This window comes from Bombus pyrosoma, linkage group LG14, assembly GCF_014825855.1.
Source record: "Bombus pyrosoma isolate SC7728 linkage group LG14, ASM1482585v1, whole genome shotgun sequence".
NCBI classification, from domain to species: domain Eukaryota; kingdom Metazoa; phylum Arthropoda; class Insecta; order Hymenoptera; family Apidae; genus Bombus; species Bombus pyrosoma.
In genome coordinates, this window is record NC_057783.1 from 7,185,235 (window position 1) to 7,197,445 (window position 12,211).

General features: G+C 36.3%; 1 protein-coding gene across 12 annotated transcripts in view; it reads right to left on the bottom strand.

The window, feature by feature from the left end:
• LOC122575047 (glutamate-gated chloride channel-like) overlaps nt 1-12,211 on the bottom strand; it is a 41,718-nt gene that overhangs the window by 21,829 nt on the left and 7,678 nt on the right. For 2 of the 12 annotated variants that reach the window (XM_043743419.1, XM_043743423.1), the window contains exon 4: nt 4,715-4,782. The exons of 5 other annotated variants lie outside the window; for them this stretch is intronic. In XM_043743419.1, the coding sequence (XP_043599354.1) occupies nt 4,715-4,782 (68 nt within the window). Of the gene's footprint in view, nt 1-4,714; nt 4,785-9,323; nt 9,392-12,211 lie in introns of those variants that run through there. 5 more of the 12 variants (XM_043743418.1, XM_043743424.1, XM_043743429.1 and 2 more) reach the window with 4 other exon arrangements.

Here is a 12,211-nt window from a genome sequence, read left to right on the forward strand (position 1 = left end):
GAATTTTTAGCATCTTCCCAAGCTTCTCCTTTCTTTTTTCCTTTTTTTCTTTCAGCAATTTTTCTATTTGTTTCGTATAATAGTCGTTCGACGCTCGAATCTCAAGAAACTAAAGAGAGGCTGAAGAGTTTGGAAAAATGATAAAAAATTCGCAAGCCACTAGTGTCCACTCTATATGAATGCTAATGGTTTCAATGGAATGATCGAGTGCACTTTGTTTTAGTTCGATCCCTCTTTTTAAATCGTTCACGCTTCTGTGCGAAAGAACGTTGACTCGTTTAACGTAGTCACGTCAACGATGTGGATCCTTCTTGAAAAGGTGGTCCCACTTTAGACAACAATATGTGAATTAGTCGAGTTAGTATATCGTTTAAATCTTTCGAACATATTTCTTTCTCCTGTAATAGAAATAGCAACAATTAAAATGACGATTTCTTTTCTTTTTTTTTTTTTTTACAGCTATCGAGTCTTACGCTACGAGTTAGAACGGTTTTCTTTTCGACGATATTTAATTAGATCAAGTGTTGTACAATTTATTTTTACCATTTACGTAGCGATTGAAAGGAGCACTTTGAACGTTTCGTAAAAGACGTGTTCAGTTTAAAGCTGAATCACGATGAAGGATGAAAACGTACGATTACAGTCACATATTTCAAGACGAGGAGATGCCTGATCAGATGCAACGACAATCAAATAGAATAGGGTAGCGAGTGAGGCATCCCATAATTTGACAAGACAACCTCTATAAAAAATAATATCGTTGAAGCTACACACTACTTTCTATGACGGCGAAGAAACAAAAATCACGTTGGAGCTTGCAAGCGTCGTAACTTCTCTGAGCGACGATACGCAACTTGTTCGAAAGAGGATTAAACGAGAGTCGAAGTCGAAACAAAAGGGGGAAAAGATCTCTTGACAATGGATGATGGACTGAACGTCTCGTGAAGGTATTCGAACGTGTAACTCGTGAGGAATGAGATGAACGATGATATCGTTTCGTTTTTTAAGCTGCTTCCAGACGGTGATAGCGAACGATTCTTGCCTTGTTTCTGTTTGCATGTTACACAGAGAAACGAAGGAGAACCATTGGAATCGTCGGAGATACCGCGTTTCTCGAAACCTGTTATTCCTTTTTCCCTTCGAGAAATCTCGATCGAATGCATCCTTTGAGGAAAAGGATCTACGAAGAAGGATAAATAGAAAAGCTCGCATACACGTGTATATATACATAGAATGTTTGTTAAGCGTCGTACAAATTGAAGAACAAAGGAAACACGAAAAACATACAGAAAAAGAGATAGGAAAATATAATAAGACAAAGTATCTTGAAAAATATTCGAAAATTATTCGACAGGCTAACGTTGAAGTTTCATCGAACTTCCAAAGATCTGCTTGTTCACGATGATGAACTCGTTATTGACAAAACGAGATCTCTGTCACGATTTCATTTTATTAACTATAATTTCACGTTATTCCCCGTAGTCGTCGTCGTTTTTTCATCGAACAACTTTGAAACATTATAGACGCCATCACGCAGAAATCGATAGTTTTAATTAGAATTGTACCGAACGAACCGATGATTTTCGACGATTTCTCGTTTTTCAAATGATTGAAAATTGCACACATCTGTACAACATGCTGTGCATGCCCCGCCATCGTTTAATCCCTTACTGCACTCTACTTTCTTCTTCTCTTTTGACTTTCTTTATTCTTTTCGTATTTTCTTTTTTTTTTTGCAAAATATTTTAAATATTTTCGTTAAGCTCTAATTTACATTGAAGGACAGATCGACCGACGAACGCACGCGTTCCTTGCTGCTACGTCGCTACTACCTCGAACGAGGAAATCGAACATGTCTCGAGTGAACCGAGGTTTAATAATTATTACCTTCTATCTCTGTAATATTAAACAAAAGTGGAATTACGAGAAAATTGCGTTGAAAGTTGATGAGAAATACGCGAAGCCACGGAATATGAAACGTTTGATAATTACGACTTCGGCATTAAACATATTTACAGTATCGATTGGCGATTAAATAATTTCTTCTACGTGCGTTGAACGAGACACAGATATATTAATCGACTGAAAATAATAAACGAAGCTTCGTAAATGCTACAAAATTCGTTAGATGGATGGAAAAAATTGTTTACCTGTGCTATTTTACGGATAAGAAAAAAGGGCAAAGAATTACTGCGTTCGTTAAATAGGTGGAATAAAATACGAAAGAAAGAGAATAAATAAAAAGAGCTAGTCTTTCTACGCAGACAAATCGAGAGAAAGAACACATGCGAGAAATAAAAAAGGGAATGACTCACCAGTTGAACGGATCTCGCAGTTTGAAGGAAAAGTATTCAGCTCTACTGCTATAGCACGTAGAAGACGAAATTCAGAGCAAAAACTACAAAATATCTGTCGAAACAATTACGATTATTTTAAAGAAAGTAAAATGTAGCTAAAAATTGTCCGATCTAATCGTGATAGCTGTAATTGTGGAAATTAAAAAAGCGGCGGAAGCCAGCTGAAAGGTATTTCGTTTAACATTCGAGAAACACCTGGCGAGGAGCGAAATGTCTTACAAAATTCTACGAAAATCCCTCAAAATCCCATTCTGTGCACGCTAGTTTCGCCAGTTTATCGATTAACACCTTTAAGGGCTGATTTTTTCAAAGAATCCTAAACATACGACAATTTTGTTTTTGCCCCTAAAAGAGTTAACGAATCACCAAAAGGAAGCGAAACGTTTAAAAATATCTAAATATTGGGAATATTCTTTGAACTTTCTTTTAAGACAGATCTAAGACTGAAGAGACAGAAACGATATTAAAGGATATTTTTTGGAAATAGCGTGGCGTTAATGTGAACGCCACCATTAACGTTTTTGTTGAAAGAAAATACCCCATATTATAGATAGCACCCACTTTCTTCTCTTTTCTTTTTTTTTTTATTTTTGCAGTTTGCAGCAAATACAAAGCCGCGTTAGTGAGCGGGAAAACGAAGTTTTCTTTTTAGCGGAACTCTGAATAAAAGAAACTATAGCAGCACGAAACACACCGAGTCTAGTTGACATTATGCAATAAGGGATTAAATAGAAAAATCGTTAGCGGATGTTAGTTGAAATATAATCGTATGTGCGATATAAAACAACAAAGGAGGATAATAATATAATAAAACGAGTAAGGAGACAAACAAGAAATTCGAACAGAGTGTATTATATTCTTGATACTGCGTGTATATCGCGCCATTAGGCGAACGGCAATTTTGTCAGCATCTCAACGATTCACACGTGATACAATACTTGATAGGAAGAACAAAAAAAGAAAGAATAGAAAAACCAAAACAGAGAATGCGTATGTTAAAAAAACGACAAACTCCATTAAATCATCTACGACACAATAGCGTGTGAGCGACAGTATATATGGTGTATTCTTTTTTTTTTTTTTTTTTTTTTTAATTACGCGCAGCACGACGTTATTTTAACGAATTATCTGGAATGAGATTCTGATGGTTCGCCGAAAATTTTTAATATCTTTAATATTTTTCGTCGTCATCTGAAAATATTAAAAATATTAAAAAGACGAGAGATTTTTACCGTATTTTTAGAATTCGTACTTCTCCCTCGCGAGCGGAGAAAAATTTCTGGTCGTGCTATTCGTAACAGTTCTAGTTTCTCTTATGCATACAAAACATATGCTTGCTTAATATAACATACGAGATAATATAATAATAGTGGAATTAAAAAAGTTTATGATAGTGGGCCTTAAATACGCACGAGAGAGCCTGGTATAAAAGGGAGAGACAACACAAAGAGGTAAAGAGGAAACGTGTAACGTGTACGTGTGTTTCTTCTTCTTCGTTTTTCTTTCCCTTTCTAGATTTGTATATATATATATATTGCGAGACAAAGAGCAGCTTTATATATTATAAGAATACTACGTAGAGAATTAGCAGTGAAATACGTGTGCATATGTATAATACGTTGGTTAATATGTATGTATTATCATACAAACACATAGTAAATGATATTCATTGCACGTGTGGCTACTATTCTCTGACCAACTATGATCGAAATCTTCTCGTCTTCTAGACGTTCTAAATGTTCAAACGTCTATTCACATTCCTCGAGAGAACGACTTTCAAGGGGTTTTCAACTATAAGACTGCGGAAACACATCAGTGCCAGACCGTGCTATGGTACACTAGAAGGATCGAAAAATTTTATCTATCATAAGTTACGCTTCGATCGTAGAAAGAACTTTTTTTTTGTTATGGTCGATCGACTAAGTATACTAGGAATCTCGTAGATTTGCCATCGATTTTGGTAAACACGCGGCACACGAGGCAAAGTTTTCTCTATTCGTATTTTTCGTACGAGTGTTTCTTCGGAAAAAAGGAACCGATATACGTCAAGTTCGTTCTTACAATTGGAAGAAAAGTGATTCTACTAATCGGAGATCGTGCGAATATTTGGAAAAAAAAACGACGAACAATTATATAACAACTCCATAGTTGCTGGGATAATCTAGCTAATCGGAGAACGACTTCTATGTGTATAATATATATCGATCTCTGTATTTATAATACATACAGATTGTACAGTCAACATTTAGTAGTACAACACTTAGTAGTATGTATATATAATATAATAGAGGTACGTGTAGGCGTGTGTTTGTGATTTTTTGGGGCATTTGATATTTTTTTTTTTTTATTTAACTTACCATCGTAACGTCATCTATTTTTGAGATACTTCGAACAAATATGTTGACGCGGACAACCGCGGGCCCATCTAACATAGCAAACAGAATAAATAAAATTAATCAATCGTTGAGTAATATCAGTCGCATCGAAGGGATGTAATGAAAAAAGAAAGAAACGCTTCTCGAGCTTTCTACGCTTTCTGCGCTTCCTGCAATCAAACGGGCAAACTTTTGGAAATTATATATTCTTTTCGTCGTTGATTTATTATTAGTATTTCTCTGTACTTTAATATTTCTTTTTCTTCGCTTTAAGAGATTAGATTTCTTCGAAAAGGTAGTGGTGAATCGTTGATTCGAGTGATTCGTATTATTTGATTTTTGAAAATCATCAAACTATCTTTAAGTTTCTTATGGGTCGTTATACATATACATATCGTAGTAAAAAATGAACGATAATTTTGAGGGGAGAAACAGATCGAACTAATCAATCGTAAAGCAAACTAGTGAAAATACAGATTCTTAACGAAAAGCATCAAAGAGAAGAAAAGAAGATAGATACTAAAAAAAAAAAAAATTAAGTGGAAAGAATGAGTTAAGGAACCATTTACTTGATGAATATAACATATAAGTATATCGAGAGTCTAAGAATTTTACAAGCGTATAAGAACTTTTCGTTCGTGTATACACAGTGTTCAAGTTATTAGCTCCGAGCTTTATTTTTTTTTTTTGTGAGAAAAATAAAAGGAGACAAAATTTCATTATCTCTGACATCCGAACGATAAAACAAAAACCTTATCATTGTATGTGATTCTCACAAAGAAATGCTGACAATTAATAACGTGAACATCTTGTATATTATTTACGGATCTTTAAGAACATGGTTTTACCATTCAAAAAAAAACGAAGCAGTAGCAGAATTACCGTACTTAATTTTCGAGTTCAGTGGATCGAGAATAGCTGCAGGAAATTATAGTTTCCTCCTGGTTTGAATCTTCGTATATATTGAACAAGCATACGTGTAATATTGCCGTCTTCCTTATTAATTTCGTGTACATAATTCTTGGTAACAAGATTTATGAACTTCTCGCGCGTACAAGCGTTAAACGAAGAAGAGACCGATTAGTTTTTCGCTTCTATTCGCAAATATTCTTGACAAATGTTCTTTGACAGATATTTGAACGACTACAGCTTGTAAATGAAATCTGAATTCACAGAAAATCTCAATTATTTCGCGTAATTGATGAACATTCTCGATAAATATGTAGGAAATATTACGGCTTTTGAAATATTCAAGCGAGTATAGATACAAACAAGTAAAAATCGAATCGTCTTGTGCGGGTAATTCACAGAAAATTCCATAAATTCTTATTTGTATTGTTTCGTGTAATAAGTGGATATTTTTGTGAGACAATTTGAGAAACTGAATTACGTTAGATGCTTCTGATATAACTGAGTGTTCTCTGCGTTGTTATATCGTGGGCAATCTCAACGAGTTGTTTAAGAGTTAATTTGTTGGTTGGACGAGCCAGGCGTATCGTCCTGAGCCATACAGAGTGTTTGCGTAACATTCCGCCCTACATGAACCAGGACAAGACGTCGGACACGTTGTTCCTGTAGTCAGTGTCGAGCATTCACTAATCCTTAATTTACATAATTTGCGTCAATGCTACTATTCTCAGATTAAGAAAGCATTAAGGGAAAAAAAGGATAAAACAAATAAATGCATCTTACTCGATCTTGCATTTTAAAGCGAAACGCGGAGCTACTAAAATGATTTTTCAAATCTTCGAGTGTTTCTTTCGAATTTTGAAAATCATTCTATAGCGCGCGTGTAAGAAGCGGCTTAGCCTTGTATTTAGCAATATGGAAATTCGACAGGAGGTTTACGTGAGCATAAAAGACTCTCGTGTTCCGGTGTCGAAAATTTGAAACAAACTCTGTACGTTACTACTGGATAGCTTTCTCTTCTGAATCGCTGCCTCTATCGAATGCATTTTGTAAAACAGAGATCGTCGACACAGTGAATCAAAAGCATTCTCGTTGCTCGACACTCTTCGAATAAATCTTTTTGACTCACTTTCCACGTACCGTTAGTTTCATTAAATTTCAATACTTTGGTTGGACGTATTATAGTCCTGTGTCTTTACACGTGTACATTCTATTAATTAATTTTTCTATCGTTGAATCTCGATCATAGTCCAGACAGACTATGATAAATTTCAAATTCCAATCCTTCTCCGATTTCTCAATATCCTGACGCAGGTTGCAACTCGCGCGAAATGCATGCAGAAAATTCGCAGAACGTCGCAACCTCGTCTCAAGTATATCCGGACGCGTCTACGGTTCGTCACGAAGCTACGTGAAACGTGTGATTTCGCCTATCGTAGAACCACTTGTCAGAACCGCCTCTGATCGGAAAATAATTCACGAATCACGCATAATTGTATCGATCCTCTGTGTACTCACATCGTGTGACACGTTGAAAAGGTAGAACAAGTAAAACCGGACGTATCCGATCGTTCGTGAACGCAATTAAACGTAGCAAAACGTAATTACTAAGTCATCAAGCACTATGAGGAACTACGAAAAACGGGGATGAAAAGTTGGAGGGAACCTATGAGACCAAACACTCTGCCAATATAATCCTTTTCCATTTCTTTTCTCTTGTCTTTCCCTCTCTCCCTCTCCCTCTCTCTCTATCTCTCTTTCTCTATCTCTCTCTCCTCTCGTTTCTCTTTTCTCGCTTTCCTATCCCTCTCCTCCTTTATCTTTCCGTTTCGTCTCTCTTTCTCCCTTCGCCTTTCATTTTTCTCTCTTCGTCTCTCCCTCTGCAACAACGTCTGTGCTCCTATGTATAGCGTATAAACTGTGTATGTACATACGTGAACATCGAAGCTAGAATGCCACATGCCTGTATCTATGCTAGAGATGCTAATTGGTTTTGTGTGTGATCAGTCATTCTAAATTAAAGGGGAGAATCAATATTGTACACAGATGAAAAATAAAGGCAACGGATATTGATTAATATGTATATCTTGCTGTGTGAGAGAACGGGTGTGAGGGGGAGGCGGCAGGTGGTAATCAACAAAGTGATAGACGAGATCGATGGGAGCAGACAAGACTTTTAATCAGAATCTATGAAGGGGTCTATGGCGAGCGTCGCGCGACAGTGTTCCCAGATCGAAGGATTTATTTCGGGAAGGACACCCTCCGTGCCTAGAATCGTATATTTGTATGATTGATAATCGTGAAAATTCCTTCGTGGCCATTTGCCGAATACTCGTGAAAAATTATTTTTGAATAGAATTATTCGATCGAAAATGAAATATCGTTGATGGAGATAATGTCTTGTACCGTCACGCTTGTACTGTTAAGAAATATTTTATTGGTTTTGGCTTCGCTCGCTTAATTTCGTTTATTGCAAATTCTAGCCAAAACCTGGTCGCCAGCGATTATCAACATTTACGTACGGCGATACAAGACGTGAGCTCGGCCAACAGCGTTTCGTTAAAGATCGAGTAATTCAGTAACAGAAACGTCTATTCGTGTACACACGGTAAGGTAAATTACATCAAGGCAGGCGATTCTTCAAATATTTAAAACGACAGAATTTCCGGACAATGTTCATACGTATAACTGTAACCACAGAGCATCAGGAAAGATTGCTTTCCCGATTATTACAGAAAGAGAAAGAAAGATCTTTCCTAATGTTCCGATTAATGCAAACTTGCTTTTGCGATCGATTAGACGTAATGCGATTCTAGCAGGAGGGTAAACCCGACAGAGGTCTCGTGCGAATTTCTAACGACTGTTCCTTCGTACCATTAGCAATTCGTATATCGTACTGGAATCTTATTCATTGGCGTATATAAATGGAAGATTTCCACACGACTGTAGGATTCGATTGCAATCGAAATTTTATCGAGCGAATTTACCATTTCAATTCGAATAGGTCGTATGATAGAATTTTCACGTCATTCTCTGTGAAATTAAAAAGATTTCCTCTATTCGAATTGTAATGAGTCGCATGAAAAACTTATCTGATGATGATTCTTCGTTTCGAATTTCATTTGTTTCAATCGAAACAAATTTTCGCATAATTCTCTGTCGAATTAAAAGATTCTGTTCTGTTTAAAAAAAAAAACCTTCTATTAAGATATTCTATTGGAGTCGTAAGAAATCGCACGCAGGATCAACAATTAGGATTCCTTATCGGATTTTCTCTGTCGAATTAACACGCAATTCCCAGAAAAATTCTTATAAAATCTGGCATCACTGGCAAGAAACGGATAGTGTTGACATAATAATGAATGGTAACGGAGAAGGGACAAGATGCTGGCCTGCTGCCATTGTTATGGTCGCCGTTCGCGTAAATGCTGAGGCCTTGTTCAACAATCTTTTCTTCTTTTCTTTTGTACGTTCTTTACTTTTTTCTTTTCTTTTCTTTTCTTCTTTTTTTTTTGGGTTCTCGTTTTGCTTCTGAAATTGATTATCGAGACTCTAAGACCTACATTGCGCCTACTTTTAATCATTGCAAGCAACAGAAAAATAAGGAAACAGTACCCGCCAAGAGAGAAATGGCATTGCATCGCGTTGTAAAGATTTTTGGATTGGTTTAATGTATACTTACCATCTTGATGTCACTAATTGTCGCGATGCTTCGCACAAACAGGTTTACCCGGACAATGGCCGGCCCATCTAAGGGCAAAAACAATAGAGCCCCCTTTTAGTCAGTCAATTTTTTTTTTCGTGTCTTACAATACTCTACTGGAATAGTTTTGTCTTTTTATTTGTTTCGTTTTTTTTTTTTTTGTGATTTACTTTCGTTTACCAAAAATTTGTTCATTTCCTTGAGTGTTCTTTTCGTTTCTCTTTTTTTCCGAATTTCCTACGAGTGGCCGTGTTACTTTCTTTCGTAAGGGTTGTCGAGGTAAAGGGGACAGAGTAGGGGGAAAATTAGACGAAAATCCTCGATCGTTTTCTCGAACCATCTCCTCGTGCAGACTTCGTGTAAGTTGTCCTAATCGCTGTCGATAATCGTCTAGATATCCGGCAGATTAAAGATTTCTTTAATCCTGGCGTTGTAGTCATTTCGTACGTGCCATACATTGTGGCTAGATACGCACATATACGGGAACGTTTGTACCAAAGTAGGCTTGTTTCACTTTTATCGAGAATTCGGATGTGCTCGTGTAACAAGTAGAAAAAGTACACGGTGTGTAGGTCTCTACTACGGATTAGGGGATTAAATGTCTAGAACGTTCGGAAGCTACGGGCAAAGTGCTGTGACATAGACACCGAAACAGATTTGGTAATCGGACTCTCACATTAACAATAGATCATCATGTGTACAGGCTGTTTCATGAGATTTCCACAGAAATTTCAATGGTATTTACTTGGAGAAATATTATCAAAGTTCTTGCAATATCAACAGCAATATCGTAAAACTGTTATATTATTAAGATAACGAAGGCTGATTGTCAAAATAAAAGTCCATCGCTCTTACATTGGTTGTAGTAAAAGTACGCTTGTTTAACGTCCATTGTGCATTCTCGATGTTTCATAATTCAAAGAAATGATGAATTTTCCTTAAAAATTCCATACGTTTGAAGGTATTTTATTATACGTTGTTTCGCAATGGTAAACGTTTATCTGCTAGAATTATCGAATTTTTATTCGCGCTACATGAAACACCCTGCCGGTACATGTAACTACGATAAATTATAAACGTGTAATTATCTGTCCCAATTTACTTCGAACCTTTTATCTACTTAGACGCATCAATTGTTTTATCTATCCCTCGTGTTTAATTACATAATTGTATCAGCATATACACGGAACGAACTCCGCTGTTAAAACATTTCGTTTATTCTTTTGAATTACGTTAATTGTTTCGTCGTAAGTTACTCGATCCATCGTAAGAATATAGATAGAATTGCTATCTTACCTTCGCTTGCCATTCGAGTAAACCCGATAAACTGTTCCCATTTCGTTCTGTTTTCCTTTGCTCGAGTACGGTACAAGAAGCAATCGTGTAACAATGATTAACAAGCCAGACGGTTGTGTTTCTCAGTCATAGCTACCAGCTGAAACGAAATCTTTCCCTGTTTCTAATTAGAAACTCGTCTGTGGCTGTAAATTGGTGTGGCCGCAAAAAGAAAAAAAAAAAAGAAAAGAGAAAAAAGAAAGAGAAACAGGAAAAAAAGGGAAAACCGTTGCTCTCTAAATATGCTGTCTGATGGCAAAGAGAAAAGAAAGGGCAACGAGTACATCTGGAAATGGTAGAGAAAGAAGAAAAAAAAAAAGAAACCCTCGTGACACAACATGAACCTCGAGGCGGTACGAAGTCGACTGTAATTATCGACGATATACTATACTTTCTCTGACCTATCGAACAATAGGAATTCGCGGTCCAATTTTCCGAGGCGTTCAATGCCATTGTCTGAAATTCTACACGGTGTTTTGTACAGAGCAGACAGTTACGCGAGATGCAATATGTTCCGGGCGCATAATTAGGACTAATCGAACTTAGCTCGCAACGTGATTCGCTGGTAGAAATTTAGAACGTTGGAAATTCCAGCGAGGAAGAGAATTGCGGCTAATAGAGAGACTGTGAAGAGTAATCGAAAAATTTCCCACAACCTGGATACCGATACCTGTTAACCCTGTTACGTCAAGTTTTGTCCAATTGTAGTTTTCTATCGTCGAACGACTATCTAATTTCGAGGAAAATATGAAAGAATCGTCGTTGTGCTTCTCGTTTCGGTTTCGAAGCGTTTAAAATTTATATTCTTTTATTCTGCTGAGACGAGAGATAAAAATTCGTATATCATAGTAGAATCGTAATTTCAGTCTCACAAAGTAATCGTATGAAATAGAGCGTTATTCTCGTCAGACTGTAATGATAGAATTCCAAATAAGCTTTATGCCAAATATTTGTGCAAATCGCTTGTTTCTCTGGATAGAAATATTGCAGAGATACGTCCTTAGGCTGTTACGTAATTTGGAAATAAAAGGGTTGACAAGTATCTGCTTCAATTAAATTAAATAAATCCGTAACGATTTGCTACGAATAAAACAAAAGAATCACGCAGGATGCTATTCAATAAACGTAGATTTTAACGAATCAGTCAAAATTTCAACTAACTTTAAAAAAAGAGTTATGTTCAAGGAGAGTGGGACAACTTTCATCAGTTTGACGTAGTCAACGTTTGTGCCAGTATTAAAATGGTTAAAAGCTTCACTGCAACTGAAAGGACAAATTTCTTTAGCAGGAAACTCATGGTAGAATTTGTAGAAGTATTAAAAAGATAAGAAGGAAACTAAAATGGAAACTAATGATAAAGACACAACAAGCGACTCTTTTTCAGATACTATCATGTCGTGTATACATATGAATAGAGGTATCTTGTCTACATTTCCATCCACTTCATTCGCATAAGAAAAACAAAATATAAAGAGAAAAAAAATATGTAAATAATAAACCTTCGTTTGCTCAAGTGTCATCATCCCTTTTTT